At 41.0% G+C, this 24,172-nt stretch overlaps 1 protein-coding gene across 1 annotated transcript in view; it reads left to right on the top strand.

Annotated features, from left to right (window-relative positions):
• Positions 1-24,172, top strand: part of LOC115207272 (metabotropic glutamate receptor 7-like) — a 361,353-nt gene that overhangs the window by 88,944 nt on the left and 248,237 nt on the right. Inside the window, exon 2 of the mRNA XM_029774252.1 lies at positions 19,897-20,113. Coding sequence (XP_029630112.1) covers positions 19,897-20,113 — 217 coding nt within the window. The remainder of the gene's footprint in view (positions 1-19,896; positions 20,114-24,172) is intronic.

Here is a 24,172-nt window from a genome sequence, read left to right on the forward strand (position 1 = left end):
TGATAAGTCTACAGCTGTAAGGCACTAGTCTTGGGCAGTCTACAGGGATGACCTATGGACTTCTGGGAAGAAAACTGGTGAGTACTGTAGCTGTAGAGTCAAAGGCCTCAAAGTAAATGTTCAACTTTACTAAGGCTGGTATTTTGCTCGAACCCTTAAGTGATCCTAGCATAAATCCTAATTGGATGTTCCGTTGTACATGTGCGTTTATGCTTACACAAGAGCACATGTCAAGGGTAGAAAACACATTTTCCTGGCAGATTACAACTTGTTCAGAATGAGTCTGACGTAATCAGGTAATTTCCAGGTCAATGCTGGAGGTCAGTCATAATTGGTGTCGAAGGAGTCTGAAGGGGTTTTACTCCAAGTCACTGTGTCTTCCACTATTGTAGTGGCGATAGGTATGAAGTCTATTTCATAGCTATGTTATCCACGGAGGAGCTAACCTCACGACGGAAGTACTCTTTAAGCATTGGACCAGTCGTACGTGGTGTGATCATGGTTCATGACTTCTAATAACTTTCCTCCTGAACGGAGGGTTCTATTTATTAGTGGCATGTGTGTTAACCATTGGAAGAGTGCTCTGGAGATTCCCTTCCCTGTGTTGCACTCTGAGTGACTCCTAACTACTCTGTCGCTGTTGTCAAGGGTAATTTGATTTGTTAGGTCTCTAACCTTCTTACTGATTGTAGCTGGACTGACTGTTGCTGGCATTGGTACTGGTACTCAAGGGGACCAGTTATCCTACCAATTTAATCTGAAATATTATCCTACCGGAACACATGATTAGAGCATTTTACTTGTTGTATTGTAGTTGAACCTACACATGGCAAGGCATGACCATTTTTTAAAAATGTGTTTGAGGTAGAAGTCCACTGCACTTCTTCTACGACCAGTGTGGTACACCTCAGTACTATCTTAGATGTGTTCTAAGATAATCCCCATCTAGGGGCCTGTCTGCTCCTCACTGCTCTCATAGGGGAGTTTACAACTAGATTTGTTTTATGCTCTGGCGGCCTCGTACGGTGTTGCACGTAGTCTCGACCCCCCCCCCCCCCCCCACCGGCCTCGATAAGGCTCATCATGGGTCTGGGCTACTATTCCCCCCCCCCCCTTGTGTCTCGGGACCTCCCACCAGCGGGTGGTGTAGGTATCCGAGGCACAAACGAAAAGGTCGGACCCTATGTACGAGTTGTCAGCGGCCGCGTTGTTATGAGAATGGCTGTAACCTTTCAACCAAATCTCCTGGTGTTTGTGTTTCAAATGCTCAGTGGCTGTCGAGGCCTGTCAGTCACCACCGCGTCCGCGTGTGGCAACCTCTTCAGTACCTGCGAACTGAGACGAGGATATCGCTCTGTGATATCGCAAAGTGTTTTCGCAATGGGAGTCATCGGGTCATTTGCTGGGCTGATGCCATTTGTATCATTGTAAAGGGTGACAGTACCCACAAAGCGGAAGGTGTATTATCGGAAGCAGAATATACTCTGCGCATCAATGTTTCTCTTTCTGAGACGGCCGCAGTGCTTGAGGAAATGTCCGAAGGGCAAGAGAAGTTCATCGCAACTACCGTATTGCATGACTGCAAGGAGGAGGGAAGTTGCTCATTCACAGAGACAGCAGGCTCGAAATCATGAAAATAAGGGTTAATCAGGTTGGCTGATGGAATATGTCGAGATATCATATCTCCTTGGATCGGATTCTGCACCGAGAGGTTTTCTAAACGTCTTTTTCCCAAGGGGTGCTTTCGACAGATACCCCTCGTGAATGACTGTATTGCAGCTAGCATTAGGGGAAGACAGTGTGGTCAGTGGAGAAGGCCTTATGTCCTGTGACCATACATGGTTGCTTTTCCAATCCATCAGTGGGAGTAACCGATCCATCATGTCTGCTCCGAGTAGCAGGGGTACAGTTTCGAGGCTGGTAACATACACAGGGTGAACGATCGATACGTCCTGGAAGTGTAGTTTCAGCATGACTCTCAATGTGAGAGGCGAGGTAGTCTGAGTGACCCCTCGAAGTGTAGTGTCGCATCGCTCCACTTTTAACCAACGTTTAGTTGGCTTCAAAGCCCTTTTGAGATCATCAAACAATGTTTGAGATATGAGTGATATTGTCGCACCCGAATCAATTAGCGCATGACAAGTTAAGCAGTCCTCCAGGACTGTTTCCAGGTATGGGCGTTTAGATTCCTGTTTTGTGGACATATTCCCCACAAAGTGGAGTGGTCGTTCGCAACGACGTGATGTGTCATTTCTGTTCAAGGTGGAAGCAGATCGACTTTTCAGATTTTGATTGGGCTTGGCTTTAATGAAGCGTTTGACCTTTTTCTTCACAACCTTTGTATCAGAGTCTATAGACAAAGTCCCTGGGCTTGTTTCTTGATCAAGCGGGCCCTGGATAGGGTCTCGAGTGAGAGCGGGAGAAATTTGAATTTTAACGTCCTTGCTAAGGGTGTTAATTCCTGCGGACCTGGTGTCCGGTAATTCCCCGTCTAGTCCTTGTGACTTATCTTTGACCCTTTTCTCACGTAGTGGAACTTCTGGTGAACATTGGTCTGTGTTTTGATCGTCCTTCAACCCTTTGTTACCCTTGTGCTCTGACACTTTTTGTGGGTTGGGTGCCGGAACGTAGCGAATAGGTTGTTTGTAGCGGTAGTCAAATCAAATCAAAGTTTATTTGTCACGTGCGCCAAATATAACAGGTGTAGATCTTACAGTGAAATGCTTACTTACAGGCTCTAGACGTTTTGATTGCGACGTACTTTACAGTTATTTCGACCGCGGAGGTTATTGGAATCATGGTTTCGTGGTAGAAACCGTTGTTGTGCGTCATCTCTCGACGCTCCAATACCTGATAATGTACCCTCTAACTGGAGTGAGTGCTCCCGGTCAAACTTCAAAACCGAGTGTTCAGGGCTCTTAGTTGTAAACTTTTGATGCCTCAAAAGCTGTGCTTGCAAGCTCTCTGAGTTGTAAGATAGGCAAGCCAATGTGGACTGCAGGGCCCAAGTCGGTAAGGAAGGTGGGATACATGTTCGACAGAAACATTTGTTTGAATGGTAACAGCTCTTCCATTCCTGTTTCAGTGAGTAGGTCAGTGTAAGCTGAACGAAGCCTATGATAGTAAGCTTGTGGGTGTTCTTTCGGAGGTTGTTTGATGGTGTTAACCAGTGAGCTATGGTGTTTGCGAGTCACAGAAACACTGAATTCTCATTTCAAAGCTGTGGCAAGTTTAGCGTAGTTATTTAGCACGTGTTGTTGTTGTAGACGAATGAGCCTCGTCACGTGTCTATTCAACTTTCGCTTAAACAGGTAAACCCTGTCAGATCCCGTAGTGTTCGGGTAGCCATCCAATGCATCCTCTATGTCAGCTAGGAACGTCTCAGTATAGTTTGGCTGACCAGGAACGGGGTCAAAGGTGGGGAAATTCTTGAAGAGTTTGTCAAGGTATTCCGCGCCAAGCAGGCGGAGAGGGTTGGCCAAAAGGGGAAGCCAAGCTTTGGCTTTATTGGCCAAAAAGGGCATTTTTATAAACAGACCTGAAAGTCAGATCAGTGATTATTGCAAAAAAAAAAGCAGATTAAACTATTTTGATAAAATAATGAAATTATTAGTGGGTCTTATGCAGTGGTGTAAAGTACTTAAGTAAAAAATACTTTAAAGTACTACTTAAGTAGTTTTGGGGGGGTATCTGTACTTTACCATTTATATTTTTGACAAGTTTTATTTTATATTCACTAAATTCCTAAAGAACATAATGTACTTTCTACTACATACATTTTCCCTGACACCCAAAAGTACATTTTGAATGTTTAGCAGAACAGGAAAATGGTCCAATTCACACACTTATCAAGAGAACATCCTTGGTCATCCCTACTGCCTCTGATCTGGCAGACTCACTCAACACAAATGCTGCGTTTGTAAATGATGTGTGAGGGTTGGAGTGTTCCCCTGGCTATCTGTAAATAAAATAAAATACAATTTGAAAAAATGGTGCCATCTGGTTTGTTTAATATAAGGAGTTTGAAGTGATTTATACTTTTATATTTTAGCAATTACATTTTCTTTTGATACTTAAGTAAATTTAAAACCAAATACTTTTAGACTTTTACTTAAGAGTGTGCAAAGCTGTCATCGAGGCAAACGGTGGATATGTTGAAGAATCTCAAATATAAAATATATTTTGATTTGTTTAACACTTTTTTTTGTTACTACATGATTCTATATGTGTTATTTCATAGTTTTGATGTCTTCACTATTATTCTACAATGTAGAAAATAATACAAATAAAATAAATTCCCCTGAACGAGTAGGTGTTCTAAAATATTTGACTGGTACTGTACATTATCCATCGTCTTACATTTTTTTAAATATATGAAAATAATAACTGTATTGTCAATCATTTGATGAATATGCCAATCCCACTATCGATCAGTATAGCCTGCATAGTTCTCTGCATTTACATGCGTAAGTCTTTTTGCTCTGCAGACGTGACAAACCAGTGAGTTTAATCCTTACCTAAAGTATGTGACATTGTATTTATGTCTAGACAGTCCTGTGTGTCTGGGCTCTAAGAAACCACAGTCCAATACCACTCACTAGACAGTCCTGTGTGTCTGGGCTCTGAGAAACCACAGTCCAATACCACTCACTAGACAGTCCTGTGTGTCTGGGCTCTAAGAAACCATAGTCCAATACCACTCACTAGACAGTCCTGTGTGTCTGGGCTCTGAGAAACCACAGTCCAATACCACTCACTAGACAGTCCTGTGTGTCTGGGCTCTGAGAAACCACAGTCCAATACCACTCAATACCACTCTAACAAGCACGTCTACAGTTTTTTGTAATAGAAAGAGAGGGAAGAGGAGAGAGAGAGGGAAGAGGAGAGAGAGAGGGAAGAGGAGAGAGAGAGAGAGAGAGAAGAGGAGAAAGGGAAGATGAGAGAGAGGAGAGAGAGAGGGAGGAGAGAGAGGGATGAGGAGGACAGCAGAGAGCAGAGTCTGGTTTGATGATCAGAACAGCAGGGTAGCCCTCCTAGTTCTGATCTAACACCAGCAGCACCACGTCTTTAAAGTTATGTTTAGTTGTTTTAATAAAGGGTCATGGGTGTCTCGCTGAGGGAAGAGTCGATATGGTAATTACTAAAAGCCATATGCAGATTAGCCTTAACTTCTATAGGAGAGAAAGACAATGAGAAAGAGGCTTCTGGGGCCAGAGTTCGACTTGACACATCTAATGAATAAGGTAGAAAGGAGAGGAGAGACAGAGACAGAGAAGGAACTGCAGCGATGTGATGACCAGAACAGCAGGTAAGAGGTAGCTTTGGATCAGCCATGTTCTGGCCCTGTTCTGGTCCTGTTCTGAACCTTTTCTGGCCCTGTTCCGGCCCTGTTCTGGTCCTGTTCTGGCCCTGTTCTGGTCCTGTTCTGGCCCTGTTCTGGCCCTGTTCTGGCCCTGTTCTGGTCCTGTTCTGGTCCTGTTCTGGCCCTGTTCTGATCCTTTGTTGTATGGAGCCCTCACCACCTGTATCAACGCTGTCTGTCTAGTCTTGTCATATGGTGCCCTCACACCACCTGTATCAAGGCACTCTGTCTTTTTAATCAAGGGTGTCTCACTAAGGAAAGACCCAGTGAAAGGAAAGGGGAGGTAGAGGGCTGCAGAGAAGGACTTTAATTTCATGATCCAACAGCAGGGTAGTGTTGTGTTTGTCTGCCCTGGCCTGGCCTGATGTTCTGATGTATTGAGCTCTAACACCCCCGTCTCTTTCATTATGTTTTCGTCCTTTTCATTAAAGCTGCAATGCTTAGATGCTACATCAATTTTTGGACTTATAAATTAACAATATATATATATATATATATATATATATATATATATATATATATATATATACACCCACTGATTCTTGAAGAATATAACTTGTGAATGCATCATGAGGTTAGTTCAACTGTCGTAAACCAATCAGAACCCCAAAATAAAAGTTTGTTTTTGACTCCGATGTTTGTATACAAAGTAAATGTAAACAAACACTGCATAGCCTCATAACATGGTTAAAGCTATAATGTTGTCAGTCATTGCATCCATAGCTCTGTTTAGGAATTAGTCTCAATTAAAACCCTCCTGCTGTGTTCTAGGTCGAATTGGACCAATTTACACGTTTTCTCTCTGAAAATGTAGTTCATTTAATCTGATGGTCATAAGGTTCCATGACTTTGTCCACACAGGGCATCTGAACACACAAAATACATTTTAATGATTTTCATTACAATTTGGGTGTTTTATTTAACTTTTGTACACCTGTGGTGTTCCCGGTCAAAAATGACCGGTCATTAGATATGAATGGGTGACACTACAATTAGTGTATAACATTTTGTTATGCCCATTCATTAGAAGGACACACTTCCTCTCCCAGACATGCATGTGTGTTGGAGCACACACACACCTCACTCCCCTTCTTGGCTTCCACGGAAACCCCCAGGGGAACCTTTCCCCAATAGAATCTTTCCCCCACGGGAACCTTTCCCCAATAGAATCTTTCCCCCAGGGGAACCTTTCCCCAATAGAATCTTTCCCCCAGGGGAACCTTTCCCCAATAGAATCTTTCCATTACGGGAACCTTTCCCCAATAGAATCTTTCCCCCACGGGAACCTTTCCCCAATAGAATCTTTCCCCCAGAGGAACCTTTCCCCAATAGAATCTTTCCCCCATGGGAACCTTTCCCCAATAGAATCTTTCGCCTACGGGAACCTTTCCCCAATAGAATCTTTCCCCCATGGGAACCTTTCCCCAATATAATCTTTCCATTACGGGAACCTTCCCCAATAGAATCTTTCCCCCATGGGAACCTTTCCCCAATAGAATCTTTCCCCTACGAGAACCTTTCCCCAATAGAATCTTTCCCCCAGGGGAACCTTTCCCCAATAGAATCTTTCCATTACAGGAACCTTTCCCCAATAGAATCTTTCCATTACAGGAACCTTTCCCCAATAGAATCTTTCCATTACGGGAACCTTTCCCCAATAGAATCTTTCCATTACGGGAACCACACCTTTTGGCATTCTCACAAACAACCGCAACATTGTTTCAATAATATATAGAACTTTTCTCGCAGCTCTGGTATGTAAAGCTTTTTTGAGGTCTTGCTCACAGTTAATTCTGTGGCAGCACAATGACCAAACGATATACTGTATGTGAGGCTCTTGATCATATCTTTGATCACGACACTGGTGAGGAGGGAGAGAAAGCCAGGAAACTGACAGTGAAGATGCATTAGAGGAGGAAGTGGCAGAAGTTGAAGACAACACAGAATATGATCCACACCAAGAGACAACTGATGTGGAACAATCCAGTGATGAGGAAGAGGGTCCTGCTGAGGTTGTTGTTACATTCCGGGTCAAAGAATGGGAATTTATCCTGGTCTTCACCCCCATCTGAGAGGAGAGGTCTGCTGTCGGCTGAAAATGTAATCAGGATGACCCCGGGGCCAACGAGATACGCCATATCCCGGGTTGTTGACATTAAATCCTGCCACTATTTAAAAATGTGAAATGATTTAAAAACAAATGTCCTTGTTAAACTTTGACACAAAGTAGTCTGTGATAAATAGCACAATGTGTTACATCTGAGTATTTGTTATAGTCGAAATAATCCATACATTGTGCTTTTTTTTACTCAGTTGTATGAGCTCAGGTCAACGAGGCCTACAGGCCAGAAATAGCAAATAGAAGTTCAAAACTTGTAATGTTCACAAGAACTTAAGTTGATAGAAAGATCTAACACAACATTAGGGGATATTTTATGTATTATTATGGACTTATAATCAGCTATAATGGGGCGGTCATTTTGGACCGGGAACATAGAATGAATTAACATAAAACGAACACAACAGGAGGGGTAAGGAGTTAAGGGTCATGGGGTGGTTCGCTAAGGGAAGACCCAGTATGTTAATTACTAAAAATCATATGCAGATTAGCCTCAGTTTTTGATTGCAACAGCGTTAAATATTGTCCTCTACCCTCGATGGTTTTTGTCAGTTTGTTTTATTAAAATATTTTTTTTCAAATATTTCCCCTTCGACATCTGAGTAGCATTACAGTTTAATGATATCAAGCTCAAACTAAAGCATGTAAATGTCACTGCCCAAAAAAACAACATTCAGGTTCCTGATAATTTCAATGTAGCGGTCGCCAATTCTCATTGTGCAATTCAATGCAGTAGTTTCTTATTCTGGTCAGATAAACACATGGTCCTTAGAGACGGATCCAGAATCCCAAATACTAAAGAATAATTTATTCTCTCACTAAAAAACAGAGCAGGTGTCCATTTTGTTTACAAGGAATTCAAGGTATTTGTCCTCTGTCCTTGACGTATCATTTTGTTTTATAAATCACTGTTCTCTTCTCAAACCTACTCCTATAAGCACCTTAACAGTGTTAGAGGTTAATGGTTTATGGTGTCAAGCTCAACTAAAGCAGGAGCATGAAAATGGCACTGCAAATACCAATAATCATGTTCCTGGCTATTTCAAAGTGGCGGTCGCCATTACAAAGACACAATGATGAATAAGGCAATAGGCCTTATTCAATAAGAAAACACAATGGCATGAGAGTACCCCGTTGCTTGTAATTAATACAGTTATACCTATGTTATTATAGCCGCCATCAGTTTAATTAGATAAATAAGTATTATACCTTTATACAGTGCCTTCAGAAAGTATTCATAGCCCTTGACATTTCCCACTTTTTGTTGTGCTACAGCCTGAATTTGAAATGGATTAAATAGGTGTATCTCACCCAGGAAGGAAGCATGTATCTTTGTATTGACTGGGATGTATTGATACACCATCCAAAGCCTAATTAATAAACTCACCATTTTTTTTTTTTTTTTTTTACACATCTACCAATCAGTGCCCTTCTTTGCGAGGCATTGGAAAACCTCCTTGGTCTCTGTATGAATCTGTGCTTGAAATTCACTGCTCGACTGAGGGACCTTACAGATCATTTTATGTGTGGGTTAGAGAGATGAGACAGTCATTCAAAAAATGATGTTAACCACTATTATTGTACATGGAAATAGCCCATGCAACTTATGAGATTTTTTAAATCACATTTTTACTCCTGAACTTATCTAGGCTTACCATAACAAAGGGGTTGAATACTTATTGACTCAAGACATTTCAGCTTTACATTTTTTTATACTTTTCTAGAATTTTCCATTTTGACATTATTTAGTATTGTGTGTAGATCAGTTACACAAAATGAAAATTTAATTAGTTTTAAATTCAGTCTAAAACACAACAAAATGTTTAAAACGTCATGAATCCTGTGACTTGACGATTCTAATACGTAGACGCCTCGAGGATTGAAAACAATGTGTTGTATTGCTTCACAGTTATTGTGTTCAGTTTATCATTGATTTGGAACAGAGCATATTACATTTACATTTTAGTCATTTAGCAGACACTCTTATCCAGAGTGACTTACAGTAGTGAATGCATACATTTCATTTCGACGTACTGGCCCCCCATGGGAATCGAACCCACAACCCTGGTGTTGCAAACACCATGCTCTGCCAACTGAGCAACACGGTTTAGAGGTTTAGAGTACATTCTGTAATTCACTACACAGAGAGACCATATCACTACAGGTTTAGAGTACATTCTGTAATTCACTACACAGAGAGACCATATCACTACAGGTTTAGAGTACATTCTGTAATTCACTACACAGAGAGACCATATTACCACAGGTTTAGAGTACATTCTGTAATTCACTACACAGAGAGACCATATTACCACAGGTTTAGAGTACATTCTGTGATTCACTACACAGAGAGAGACCATATTTAACTTTAACATGTGTGTGTGTGTGTGTATGTGTGTGTGTGTGTTAGGGCTGGGTGATATGGCCAAAATATCATATCACGATATTTAAAAATGTAAGTAATTTGTGTTTTTTTAATAATAAAAGTTCTACATTTGCTTTATGAGTAGTGCCTGACCCAACGGTGGCAACACAGGGGATGTCAATGACTCTTTCTCCTTTCTGATTGTTTTATACTGTTCAATTCAACTTTATCCTAAAATAATTTCCTGCATTTCCATACATTTCTGCATTTCCTGCACTCATTTGAGTTCATTTTCACACTGCCACATAGGGTTGCATGATATGGGGGGGGGGGGGGTGGACTAGGCCTTATTTTTGCAATTGCGATTTGTCTTGCAATATAGATCAAAACACTTGGGTGAACTGTTGGAATCATGGAAATATAATGTTTAAACGAATTATATAGTTAGAATATAAATAATAGTGGGCACTTTGAATACAGTGTTTGACATGACAACGAATGAAAATGCCAGGGAGGAGTTATTGTGACAGGGTAGGAACCAAAGTGATGGTCAGTGTTTCCTAGGGGACCCTATAATCTTTGGATACATGAAATGTTTCTTCATGTAGCCAACATATTTATGTTTCACCTATGTAATGTAGCAAAAGATTATAGGGTCCTACACCAGAACTGGTATCAGGTCATATTAGCTAGCTACACTTGCTCTGACTTAGTACATTTATTAGCTAGCTAGCTAGCCAGCTAACTAACGATTAGCATTAGTGGCTAACATTATTTAGATCAAACTTCTTAAAACTAAGAAAATACAAACTAGCTGTTTGCAGATGTAAGAAACATAGACTAATAGTGCAATTATAGAACACTTGTGGATTTATATTAAGAAACAAATTGGAAACAACATTAATGTTGTCAACATTGTTACATATGCTGCATTGACCAGAGGTTGATGCAGGGACAGGACTGTTGTAAGTGTGTCACGTGTGGAGCATTTCATTAAAACAACAACTGTGTAGGCTAGGCCCAGTACTTACATTTTTTATTTATTTAACCTTTATTTATCAAGGCAAGTCAGTTAAGAACACATTCTTATTTACGATGACAGCCTACACCAGCCAAACCCTAACGACGCTTGGCCAATTGTGCGCCGCCCTATGGGATTCCCAATCACAGCAGGTTGTGATACAGCCTGGAATCGAACCAGGGTCTGTAGGGATGCCTCTAGGACTGAGATGCAGTGCCTTAGGCCGCTGCGCCACTCGGGTGCCCAGTATAGTTTACTTAATAACATTTGATAAAAAGTTGAATAGTAATTTCCCCCTTCCATCGGCTCACTCTCGTGCCTCACTCCTGTTCTAGCCAGTCACTAGGCTCAGTAGGCTAAATGATGAAGCTTTCAATAGTGGAATTGCAATGTCTTGTTGCAGCCAAGGACCTATCACTAACATTATCATTAGAGACAAGAAAAGAGCGATATTTTAGCTAAATTCGATGGAGTTGTCTTTGACAACGATGGAACCGGCTTGTAAAACAAACGCTGTGTTTTAATCCAATAGGCAACCATCCGGAGATCGGGACAAGCAGCCTATGGCAAAGCTGCTCTTCTCCCAACAACTTTACCATCAAGCCCAATTGTTTGTGTATTTAACAAAACCCGTGCCATTTGAGGTGAAGAGTGAAATGGAAATAGATAGACTCATGCAGTACTGCTGCTCAGGTGTTTTTTTTTGTTCATGTTGTAAATGTTCATATGTGTGCAGTGCTCAGCTGTAGGCTACATTTGTCCACCAGTGAGCAGACCATCCTGCTGGGGCCTCTGTCCTCATCCTCCAGCCTTAATCCATCCACCTATAGGCCATTTAGAATATGTTCTTATCAAGAGAGAAAAAATAGGTAAGACAATCACATATAACAGTCACATATTGCATTACTTAATTTATTTATCAATACTTCCTAAACAAACACAATAGCCTATATATTTACCTGCACAAATTTTTTTTGCACGGGACGGGACAGGAAAGTTCCGGAGTTATAGAACAGCTGTGGGGTCAGGACAGTACAGGAAAGAAATGGACAGGACAAGAGATAGGACAGGAATTCATTTTCACTCCTGTGTCAACCTCTAATACAGACTGTATGCAAGTGTCTTGTGGTCAAGCAACTGCAAACGTTCTCCTTGAGTGACAGGAGGCAGGGCTAGGTCTGTGTGGAAGGCAGCATGGAGAGAGAGCGAGGAAGGATGATTCAAGTAGCGGTGTAAACTATAAAAAGGTTTGAAGGATGTTACACATGGTAAATCACATTTAAGAAACCAAACATTCAAATACCATTATAGAAGGTAAAGTAAAAACCCAAACTGCTCTGTGCATCAATACCGGTGTATACTGTAATAAAATAAGGTATACCGCCCAGCTCTAGTGTTTGTGTGTGTGTGTGTGTGTGTAAGACAGAGAACACAAAAACAAGAAACTTCAAGGCCTAAGAGTCAGAGGGTGGAAGGTGAAAGGTTGTTGATTCCCGTGGAAGAGAAAGAGAACAGGAAACAAGAATCTTCAAGGAATGAGAGTCAGAGGGTGGAAGGTTGTTGATTCCTGTGGAAGAGAGAGAGAGTGAGACAGATAACAGGAAACAAGAGAACTTCAAGGCCTAAGAGTCAGAGAGTGGAAGGTGGAAGGTTGTTGTTTCCTCATGGCACTGTTGAAATACTTGGTAGACCTCCAATTACACCCAATCATAGGTCAGAAGTTTTCTATACAGTTCATTCGGAAATTATTCAGACCCCTTGACTTTTCCACATGTTGTTATGTTACAGCCAGATTCTAAAATGGATTAAACAGGTTTTTAGAAATGTTTGCAAATGTATAAAAAAAAAAAACGTAATATTACATTTACAAAAGTAGTCAGACCCTATATTCAATACTTTGCTGACGGACATTTGGCAGCGATTACAGCCTTGAGTCTTCTTGGGTATGACACTACAAGCTTGGCACACCTGTATTTGGGGAGTTTCCCCTATTCTTCTCTGCAGATCTTCTCAAGCTCTGTCAGGTTAGATGGGGAGTGTTGCTGCACAGCTATTTATATCACCCATGTCCATGGTTTACTGCTATAGTATATCACCCATAGCCATGGTTTACTGCTATAGTATATCACCCACAGCCATGGTTTACTGCTATAGTATATCACCCATGTCCATGGTTTACTGCTATAGTATATCACCCATGTCCATGGTTTACTGCTATAGTATATCACCCATAGCCATGGTTTACTGCTATAGTATATCACCCACAGCCATGGTTTACTGCTATAGTATATCACCCATGTCCATGGTTTACTGCTATAGTATATCACCCATGTCCATGGTTTACTGCTATAGTATATCACCAATAGCCATTGTTTACTGCTATAGTATATCACCAATAGCCATGGTTTACTGCTATAGTATATCACCCATGTCCATGGTTTACTGCTATAGTATATCACCCACAGCCATGGTTTACTGCTATAGTATATCACCCACAGCCATGGTTTACTGCTATAGTATATCACCCATGTCCATGGTTTACTGCTATAGTATATCACCCATGTCCATGGTTTACTGCTATAGTATATCACCAATAGCCATTGTTTACTGCTATAGTATATCACCAATAGCCATGGTTTACTGCTATAGTATATCACCCATGTCCATGGTTTACTGCTATAGTATATCACCCACAGCCATGGTTTACTGCTATAGTATATCACCCACAGCCATGGTTTACTGCTATAGTATATCACCCATGTCCATGGTTTACTGCTATAGTATATCACCCATGTCCATGGTTTACTGCTATAGTATATCACCCATAGCCATGGTTTACTGCTATAGTATATCACCCATAGCCATGGTTTACTGCTATAGTATATCACCCATGTCCATGGTTTACTGCTATAGTATATCACCCATGTCCATGGTTTACTGCTATAGTATATCACCCATGTCCATGGTTTACTGCTATAGTATATCACCCATGTCCATGGTTTACTGCTATAGTATATCACCCACAGCCATTCCTATCTGGTAGTGTTCAGCTGTCATATAATGTTGGACTGAATCGTTTTATGTTTTATGACTGAATGTTTTACTTCTGTTCTTCAGTCGTTTTATGTTTTATGACTGAATGTTTTACTTCTGTTCTTCAATCGTTTTATTTCTACAATATCATAGCCACGTCCATTCTTCTTATCCACTCCTCTAATAATGGGCAGTATTTACACATGAACGCTTCTACTCTCCTCCCATTAAATTAAGAAAGATCAAAGGGCTAATTGAAGAAACAGCATGTTGTTGGGATTTACAGCTAAGGGAGCTCTCTCCTGAGAGAGAATTAACAAGGCCAAGGGACCAGACCCAAATGGACATAATGTTGAAGTAATCCCAGACCACTCTCTGATGGAATGGAATTTCAATGAAGAGCAAGGTGTGTCAAACTAATTTAGAAGTTTGAGGGATATCGTACTTTAAAAAAAAAAGTGCTTACGGCACCTGGTATTCTCAGGCGGTCTCCCGTCCCAGTACTAACCAGGCCCGACCCTGAACAGGCGTATTCACAGTGGTATGGCACAAGGAGACAATATAGCAGGATGAGCCAAGAATGTCGCCGTGCAAGACATATCGTATCTCATTTTACTGATAACTCTGAACTTCATAAACTGAAATTATTCATTGTGGAAAAACAGTTTGAAATATGCAAAATATTCATGATATATCATTTACTCAATATTAATAACTTTGAGCAGTGACGTTTTGCTGAAGGCAAGGATATGTCAAAACTTCCAATTATCCCCGGCCATAAAAAAATCTAACTTTCAGTATCTCTGTCAAGCTTGTTTGGAAATCTCTGCCAGAATTGGTTCATGATTGAACTTTGGCTTTTAAAGATGTGTTCACATTGGCAGTTTGAAGTGACTCAAATCCACCTTCGTAGGATACAAATCTGTTTCCAGGCCATGTGACTTGTGTATGAACTATAAAAGCTGATTTATTTGCCCTCAAGTGGTTTTTAGACTTTTATTCGGCATATCTTGTTGCTCTGTTGACAGTTTGACAAGAACATCCGGTATCTACAGTGACGAAAAAAAGTATTTGATCCCCTGCTGATTTTGTACGTTTGCCCACTGACAAAGAAATTATCAGTCTATAATTTTAATGGTAGGTTTATTTGAACAGTGAGAGACAGGATAGCAACAAAAAAATCCAGAAAAACGTATGTCAAAAATGTTATAAAATAATTTCCATTTTAATGAGGGAAATAAGTGTTTGTTGTTTGACCCCTCTGCAAAACATGACTTAGTACTTGGTGGCAAAACCCTTGTTGGCAATCACAGAGGTCAGACGTTTCTTGTATTTGGCCACCAGGTTTGGACACATCTCAGGAGGGATTTTGTCCCACTCCTCTTTGCAGATCTTCTCCAAGTCATTAAGGTTTCGAGGCTGATGTTTGGCAACTCGAACCTTCAGCTCCCTCCACAGATTTTCTATGGGATTAGGGTCTGGAGACTGGCTAGGCCACTCCAGGCCCTTAATGTGCTTCTACTTGAGCCACTCCGTTGTTGCCTTGGCCATGTGTTTTGGGTCATTGTCATGCTGGAATACCCATCCACGACCCATTTTCAATGCCCTGGCTGAGGGAAGGAGGTTCTCACCCAAGATTTGACGGTACATGGCCCCGTCCATTGTCCCTTTGATGCGGTGAAGTTGTCCTGTCCCCTTAGCAGAAAAACACCCCCAAAGCATAATGTTTCCACCTCCATGTTTGACTGTGGGGATGGTGTTCTTGGGGTCATAAGCAGCATTCCTCCCCCTCCAAACACGGCGAGTTGAGTTGATGCCAAAGAGCTCCATTTTGGTCTCAACTTTCACCCAGTTGTCCTCTGAATCATTCAAATGTTCATTGGCAAACTTCAGACGGGCATGTATATGTGCTTTCTTGAGCAGGGGGACCTTGCGGGCGCTGCAGGATTTCAGTCCTTCACGGCGTAGTGTGTTACCAATTGTTTTCTTGGGGACTATGGTCCCAGCTGCCTTGACATCATTGACAAGATCCTCCCGTGTATTTCTGGGCTGATTCCTCACCGTTCTCATGATCATTGCAACTCCACGAGGTGAGATCTTGCATGGAGCCCCAAGCCGAGGGAGATTGACAGTTCTTTTGTGTTTCTTCCATTTGCTAATATTCACACCAACTGTTGTCACCTTCTCACCAAGCTGCTTGGCGATGGTCTTGTAACCCATTCCAGCCTTGTGTAGGTCTACAATCTTGTCCCTGACATCCTTGGAGAGCTATTTGGTTTTGGCCATGGTGGAGAGTTTGGAATCTGATTGATTGATTGCTTCTGTGGACAGGTGTCTTTTATAAAGGTAACAAACTGAGATTAGGAGCACTCCCTTTAAGAGTGTGCGCCTAATCTCAGCTCGTTACCAGGATAAAAGACACCTGGGAGCCAGAAATCTTTCTGATTGAGAGGGGGTCAAATACTTATTTCCCTCATTAAAATGCAAATCAATTTATAACATTTTTGACATGCATTTTTCAGAATTTTTTTGTTGTTATTCTGTCTCTCACTGTACAAATAAACCTACCATTAAAATCATAGACTGATCATTTCTTTGTCATTGGGCAAATGTACAAAATCAGCAGGGGATCAAATACTTTTTCCCCTCACTGTAACTAGCTTGTTAATTGTTTACAAAACAAATGAGTGAATGTGGTAAAAAGCTAAACAGCTACCTAGCTAGCTAGTTGACTGCTGTGGCTAACCAGTTGACTGCTGTGGCTAGGTAGTTGACTGATGTGGCTAGCTAGTTGACTGCTGTGGCTAGCTAGTTAACTAGTGTGGCTAGCTAGTTGACTGCTGTGGCTAGCTAGCTAGTTAACTAGTGTGGCTAGCTACTTAACTAGTGTGACTAGCTAGTTGACTGCTGTGACTAGCTAGTTGACTGCTGTGGCTAGCTAGTTGACTGCTGTGCCTAGCTAGTTAACTGCTGTGCCTAGCTAGTTGACTGCTGTGGCTAGCTAGTTAACTAGTGTGGCTAGCTAGTTGACTGCTGTGGCTAGCTAGTTAACTAGTTTGGCTAGCTAGTTGGATGCTGTGGCTAGCTAGTTGACTGCTGTGACTAGCTATTTTACTAGTGTGGCTAGCTAGTTGACTGCTGTGGCTAGCTAGTCAACTAGTGTGGCTAGCTAGTTGACTGCTGTGGCTAGCTAGTTGACTGCTGTAGCTAGCTAGTTGACTGCTGTGGCTAGCTAGTTAACTCGTGTGGCTAGCTAGTTGACTGCTGTGGCTAGCTAGTTAACTCGTGTGGCTAGCTAGTTGACTGCTGTGGCTAGCCAAAAATGACTCAATTTGAAAGTTGGGGGCATCTTATCCTTTGATGATTTGAAAGTGTTCTTACATTATGATTTTCAACATTCAACGGAACTGGGAAAAGTTCATGGCGGGCATTGTGACGTCAACTTAGGTTGCTATCTAACTTCTGAGGGAAAGGAAGCACGAGCGCCACTACAAATCAGCGTTCACTACGGCGCACACACCCTTCATTACTATCACAACTAGCATAGCTATGTAAGCATATGACTGCTGTCTGATCACACACAAATAACTTGGTCGCTTGGAACTGGCTGTTTGGACAGTCAGTTATATTGCAAAATGGATTTTGAAAACACAACTGATTTGAGCATTAAGGCCTGCAGTGTGAACATGGCTTTAGAGCCCAAGTCATGTAGCCAGGGCTATCTAATATAATAACATAATATAGAGTAAAATCTCATGCAAACAAGGACATGCAGAGGACTGTAGACGTGGTTGTTAGATGTTATGCAGACTACATATCATTGAGTGGTATTGGACTGTGGTTTCTCAGAGCCCAGACACACAGGACTGTCTAGTGAGTGGTATTGGACTATGGTTTCTTAGAGCCCAGACACACAGGACTGTCTAGTGAGTGGTATTGGACTGTGGTTTCTCAGAGCCCAGACACACAGGACTGTCTAGTGAGTGGTATTGGACTGTGGTTTCTCAGAGCCCAGACACACAGGACTGTCTAGTGAGTGATATTGGACTGTGGTTTCTCAGAGCCCAGACACACAGGACTGTCTAGTGAGTGATAATGGACTGTGGTTTCTCAGAGCCCAGACACACAGGACTGTCTAGTGAGTGGTATTGGACTGTGGTTTCTCAGAGCCCAGACACACAGGACTGTCTAGTGAGTGGTATTGGACTGTGGTTTCTCAGAGCCCAGACACACAGGACTGTCTAGACAAAAATGCAATGTCACATACTGTAGGTAAGGATTAAACTCACTGGTTTGTCACGTCTGCAGAGCAAAGTCAAATATTTTAGAACATCTACTCGTTCAGGGGTATTTCTTTATTTTGACTATTGTTTACATTGTAGAATAATAGTGTAGACATCAAAACTATGAAAAAACACATGGAATCATGTATTAACCAAGGAAAATATATACTTTATATATGAGATTCTTCAAAGTAGCCACCCTTTGCCTTGATGACAGCTTTGGACACTCTTGGCATTCTCTCAACCAGCTTCATGACGTAGTCAACTGGAATGCATTCCAATTAACAGGTGTGCCTTTTTAAAAGTTAAATAGTGGAATTTCTTTCATTCTTAATGTGTTTGAGCCAATCAGTTGTTGTGTGACAACGTAGGGTTGGTATACAGAAGATAGACCTATTTGATAAAAGACCAAGTCCATATAATGGCAAGTACGGCTCAAATAAGCAAAGAGAAACGACAGTCCATCATTATTTTAAGACATGAAGGTCAGTCAATCCAGACAATTTCAAGAACTTTGAAAGCTTCTTCAAGTGCAGTCTCAAAAACCATCAAGCACTAAAATGAAACTGGCTCTTATGAGGACTGCCACAGGAAAGGAAGACCTAGAGTTACATCTGCTGCAGAGGATCGTTACCAGCCTCAGAAATTTTAGCCCAAATAAATGCTTCACAGAGTTCAAGTAACAGACACATCACAAAATGAACTGTTCAGAGGAGACTGCGTGAATCAGGCCTTCATGGTCGAACTGCTGCAAAGAAACCACTACTAAAGAACACCAATAAAATGCAGAGATTGCTTGGGCCAAGAAACACAAGCAATGGGTATTAGACAGGGGAAAATCTGGGATTTTTGTTTCCAACCGCCGTGTCTTTGTGAGACGCAGAGTTGGTGAACGGATGATCTCCGCATGTGTGGTTCCCACCATGAAGCATGGAGAAGGTGGTGTGATGGTGTGGGGGTACATTGCTGGTGACACTGCCAGTGATTTATTTAGAATTCAAACAGCATTCTGCAGCGATACGCCATCACATCTGATTTACACTTAGTGGACTATCATTTGTTTTTCAACAGGACAATGACCCAACACACCTTCAGGCTGTGTAAGGGTTACTTGACCAAGAGGGAGAGTAATGGAGTTTTGCATCAGATTAACTGGCCTCCACAATCACCCGACCTCATCCCAATTCAGATGGTCTGAGATGAGTTGGACTGCGGAGTGAAAGAAAAAAAGCAAACAACAAGTGCCCAGCATATGTGGGAACTCCTTAAAGACTGTTGGAAAAGCATTCCAGGTGAAGCTGGTTGAGATAATGCCAAGAGTGTGCAAAGCTGTCATCAATGCTACTTTGAAGAATCCAAAATATAAAATATATTTTGATTTGTTTAACACTTTTTTGGTTACTACATGATTCCATATGTGTTATTTTATAGTTGTGATGTCTTTAATATTATTTTACAATGTAGAAAATAGTAAAAATAAAGAAAAGCCCTTGAATGAGTAGGTGTGTCCAAACTTTTGACTGGTACTGTGTGACAAGTGCAGTCCTATTGATGACTGCCATCTGTCCAGGATATTGTATTCCACCTTGTGGAGCAAGCTGTTACACATCAGAGTACTACTATGTCCACTTTACATTCCCCAACCCGAGAAAACAGTCGTGATTGGCATTATGATGTCCTCTCCAACTTAACCCTTCTTCCCTCTCTCCTCAGATTCCTCAGATCAGCTATGCCTCCACGGCCCCGGAGCTGAGCGATGACCGACGATATGACTTCTTCTCTCGCGTGGTGCCTCCGGACTCTTTTCAAGCCCAAGCCATGGTGGACATAGTCAAGGCCATGGGCTGGAACTACATATCTACCGTAGCATCAGAAGGATCCTATGGAGAGAAAGGAGTGGATGCCTTCCATCAGCTGTCCAGAGAATCAGGTGAGTCTCAAAGTGACCTATCTGGGGAATGTTCTCTAATGTTATCTTATGTTCTCTAATGTTCGCTAAAGTTCAATAATGTTCTATAATGTTATCTAATATTCTACAATGTTCTCTAATATTCTCTAATGTTCTATAATGTTATGTTATGTTCTCTAATGTTCTCTAATGTTCTATAATGTTCTCTAATGTTCTATAATGTTCTCCAATGTTCTATAATGTTCTCTAATGTTCTCTAATGTTCTATAATGTTCTATAATGTTATCTTATGTTCTCTAATGTTATCTTATGTTATCTAATGTTCTCTTATGTTATCTTATGTTATCTAATGTTCTCTTATGTTCTCTAATGTTATCTTATGTTATCTTATGTTATCTAATGTTATCTAATGTTCTCTAATGTTCTCTAATGTTATCTTATGTTATCTAATGTTCTCTAATGTTCTCTTATGTTCTCTTATGTTCTCTAATGTTATCTTATGTTATTTTATGTTATCTAATGTCCTCTTATGGTGTCTTATGTTCTCTAATGTTATCTTATGTTATATAATGTTATCTTATGTTCTCTAAAGTTTTCTAATGTTATCTAATGTTCTCTAATGTTCTCTAATTTTCTCAAATGTGCATATTGAAAGGGTGTAAAGTGGATTCACTTATGATATGATTAAATGGTCACGTAATTTAAATTATCCTCAAGTGGAATGACATGACATGGTAACCACTGTGGGCTACAAGTTAGAAACGACACAGTTCATTTGGAAGATATGTACGTACTTGGAGTTTGGTGTGGTAAACCTTGTATGTACATCATATATACTAGAATGGTTAAACATATAGACCTACTGTACTATAATGTCAACTGAACAATTTCACTCTAGCTTTAGGAAGACATTGATCTTCACACTGACCTCTTTGTTCATTAGCAAAGACAGCTAATCGACTGTTTTGGATAGTGATTTTAGAGATTCCCATAACAATGGTAATCAAATAGACAATACAACAATATCTGGTTGACAAAATAAGAGTCTATAAAATTGTCTTCTGTAGGTACCAGTTGGGAGGCTCTTGAAGCCCTAGCAGCCATCTGGCCGCGACGACACCCTCCCTGAGATGCCTCACGGTTTGACAGTTGGCTTTAGTCTTGCCCTGTCAGATAGTATTGGTGACTTTGAGTGATGGAGTGTTGTGTACATAGGGTCCCGAGATCAAGCCCCGGGTCAGGAAGACAGGAAAGGAACTTACTCTGCTATATTTCCATGAGAAGAACTTTAGGCTGCAGCAATATTCTAGTTTATAACCTAACAAGACATTGAGATGGACAGCGTGCTATTTTTTTAAATATTTTTATTTATTTAACTTGGCAAGTCAGTTAAGAACAAATTCTTATTTACAATGACGGCCTACACCGGCCAAACCCGGACGACGCTGGCACAATTGTGCGCCGCCCTATGGGACTCCCAATCACGGCCGGTTGTGAAACAGCCTGCTAAAGTCTGCTGGTTAAAGAACCTGTAATTGTAATGTGATGCACATGCAATGCATTTGATTAATGTGTCATTTTGTTGCCTAGAGTTTAATCTGCGGTGCAGTTTGACAGAGGTCTACGCTTTAAAAATAATCACTTACTGGTTCACACCTGCCAATAAAATCTTCTCTCTGTGTAACAGTTCTGTCTCTCTCTCTATATAGAGAGAAAGATATATATATATATATATATATAAATGAGAGAGAGAGAGAGAGAGAGAGAGAGAGAGAGAGAGAGAGAGAGAGAGAGAGAGAGAGAGAGAGAGAGAGAGAGAGAGAGTTTTTATAAAACCTTTATTTTATACTCAAGTATTAACATCAATAATGACACACTGCCTTTTCAGAAATGAAACACCAAATGTAATTCTTAAAATAAAAGAAAAAAATACAAAACACTAAAATAACAAAAAATGTAAAAAATAAAAGAAAATTAAAAAATGCTAACAAACATATACATTCAGCTTATTTCATCAACAAAAAATAATTTCCCCTCCTCTACATAACAAAGCGCTCCTTCGTATGCCCACTTCTCCTCAAACAATGGGAGATCTTTTACAGCTGAGAAGAACTCAAAATCTACTTTTATTCTTATTTTCACTAATCCTTTAAAAACACATCTTACATCCTGCCCATATCCCGTTTCTATCTTATGTTTCCTACTCAAAAAAATGGACATCTTAGCTTGTCCCAAAATAAAATTTAACAGTTGACATTTTCTTTTCTGTTGCTTTCTATATTGAAACCCCAAAATAAAAACAGTGTTATTGAAAATCTCCCCTACAGCTTTAAACAAAGACTCCAGCATTTCCAAGAGAGGTTTAATCCTCTCACACTCCACAAAACAGTGAAAAATGGTTTCTCTTATATTACAAAAAGGACATCCATCTCCAACATCTGAGTTAATAACAGATACAAAAGCATTAACTGCAATGATGCCATGCAAAACCCTCCATTGCATATCACCAGTACCCTTTTGTAACGGTGGCTTGTACAGTGCTCTCCATGCTGGCTTTACCTTGTCATCAATGCCCAATTTTACCCTCCATGGAGTGTCTTTTCTATTTTTCAATTTATCTTTATTCAACACCTTGACACACCCCCTATATAATTCTTTCCCATTCACCTCATCCAAACCCACCTCTTCCAACCCTCTCAAATCCAGTAATATCGCCTTTCTTTCTGACTCTGGGATATTTGGTGTAATCCCTAGTCTTGGAAATGAGACGTCTTCATCTTGTTCCTTCTTGTGGCTATGAAGCATACCCCACTCTTCTGCTGACAGAGCCTTCCTGCAGCTTCCCAGCATTTGTCCTACAATCCTTTCCGACCTCACCCCCAAATGTTCAGCCACCCGTCTACCATCCATTAAGGCGGGCCCAGCCACGGCCATTAACTGTTTTAAGGTGATGATTTTGCCCTTCACCAGAATCTTGGAAAAATGTGGAACATCTGCAGTTGTGCAATCCAGTCTTGCCCCATACACCAGAGGTTCCTCCAACAGCCAATGCACTGACTCCGCTGAAGTTCGTCTGGACACCTTCATTATGCTCCACACCCTAAGAAGGCCTCTGTAAAACGGAGGTATTCCCTCCCTGGAAATCTGGCTACTATCAACCAAAAATAAAGCTTTCTTTAAACCTAATCCTCCAACCTGCTGTAATACAAGACCTGCCACCCCTCTCCAAACCACATTTTCCTGTCCATAAAGCAACCTTTGAATAAACTGCAACCGGAAAGCAGCAGCCCTACTAGCAAGATGTACGAGACCTTGTCCCCCCTCCTCTTTTGACAAATACAAAACACTTTGTGGAACCCAGTGATATTTATCCCAAAAGAAATCCACAATTATTGCCTGTATCTTAGCCAGAAGGCCAGATGGTGGTTCTAAAACTGACAACCGATGCCACAGTGCAGAGGCAATCACATTGTTAACTATAATAGTGCGCCCTCTATATGACATACGAGATAGCAACCAACGCCATCTCCTTATCCTCCCTTCCACCATTTCAACCACCCCAATCCAATTTTTTTCCATAGTCCCCTCATCTCCTAGGTACACTCCAAGATACTTAAAACCTCCCTTACACCATTCCAGCCCCCCTGGCAAAGCCATGATCCCTCCATCCCATTCTCCAATCTGTAAAGCACAACTCTTTTCCCAATTTACCTTTGCAGAGGATATTCCCCTAAAACGATCAACCATTAGACTCAAACTATCCACCTCCGCTTGATTTTTCACTAAAACAACTACATCATCAGCATAGGCTGAGAGACGAATAGGAGGAATATCCCTTGAAAGGTACACCCCTTCAATGTGACTTCTTATGCTATTTAGTAGTGGCTCTATAGCAATGGCATATAACATTCCCGACAAAGAACATCCCTGCCTAATACCCCTACACACTTTAAAAGGAGCACTCAAACCACCGTTAACTTTCAATACACTTTCAATGTCACCATATATCACCTCTATCATGGCAATAAAACCAGAGCTGAACCCAAACGCCTCCAAAGTGTGCCATAAGATGAACCGGTC

The sequence above is a fragment of the Salmo trutta genome, chromosome 14 (genome assembly GCF_901001165.1).
Source record: "Salmo trutta chromosome 14, fSalTru1.1, whole genome shotgun sequence".
In the NCBI taxonomy this organism is placed as follows: domain Eukaryota; kingdom Metazoa; phylum Chordata; class Actinopteri; order Salmoniformes; family Salmonidae; genus Salmo; species Salmo trutta.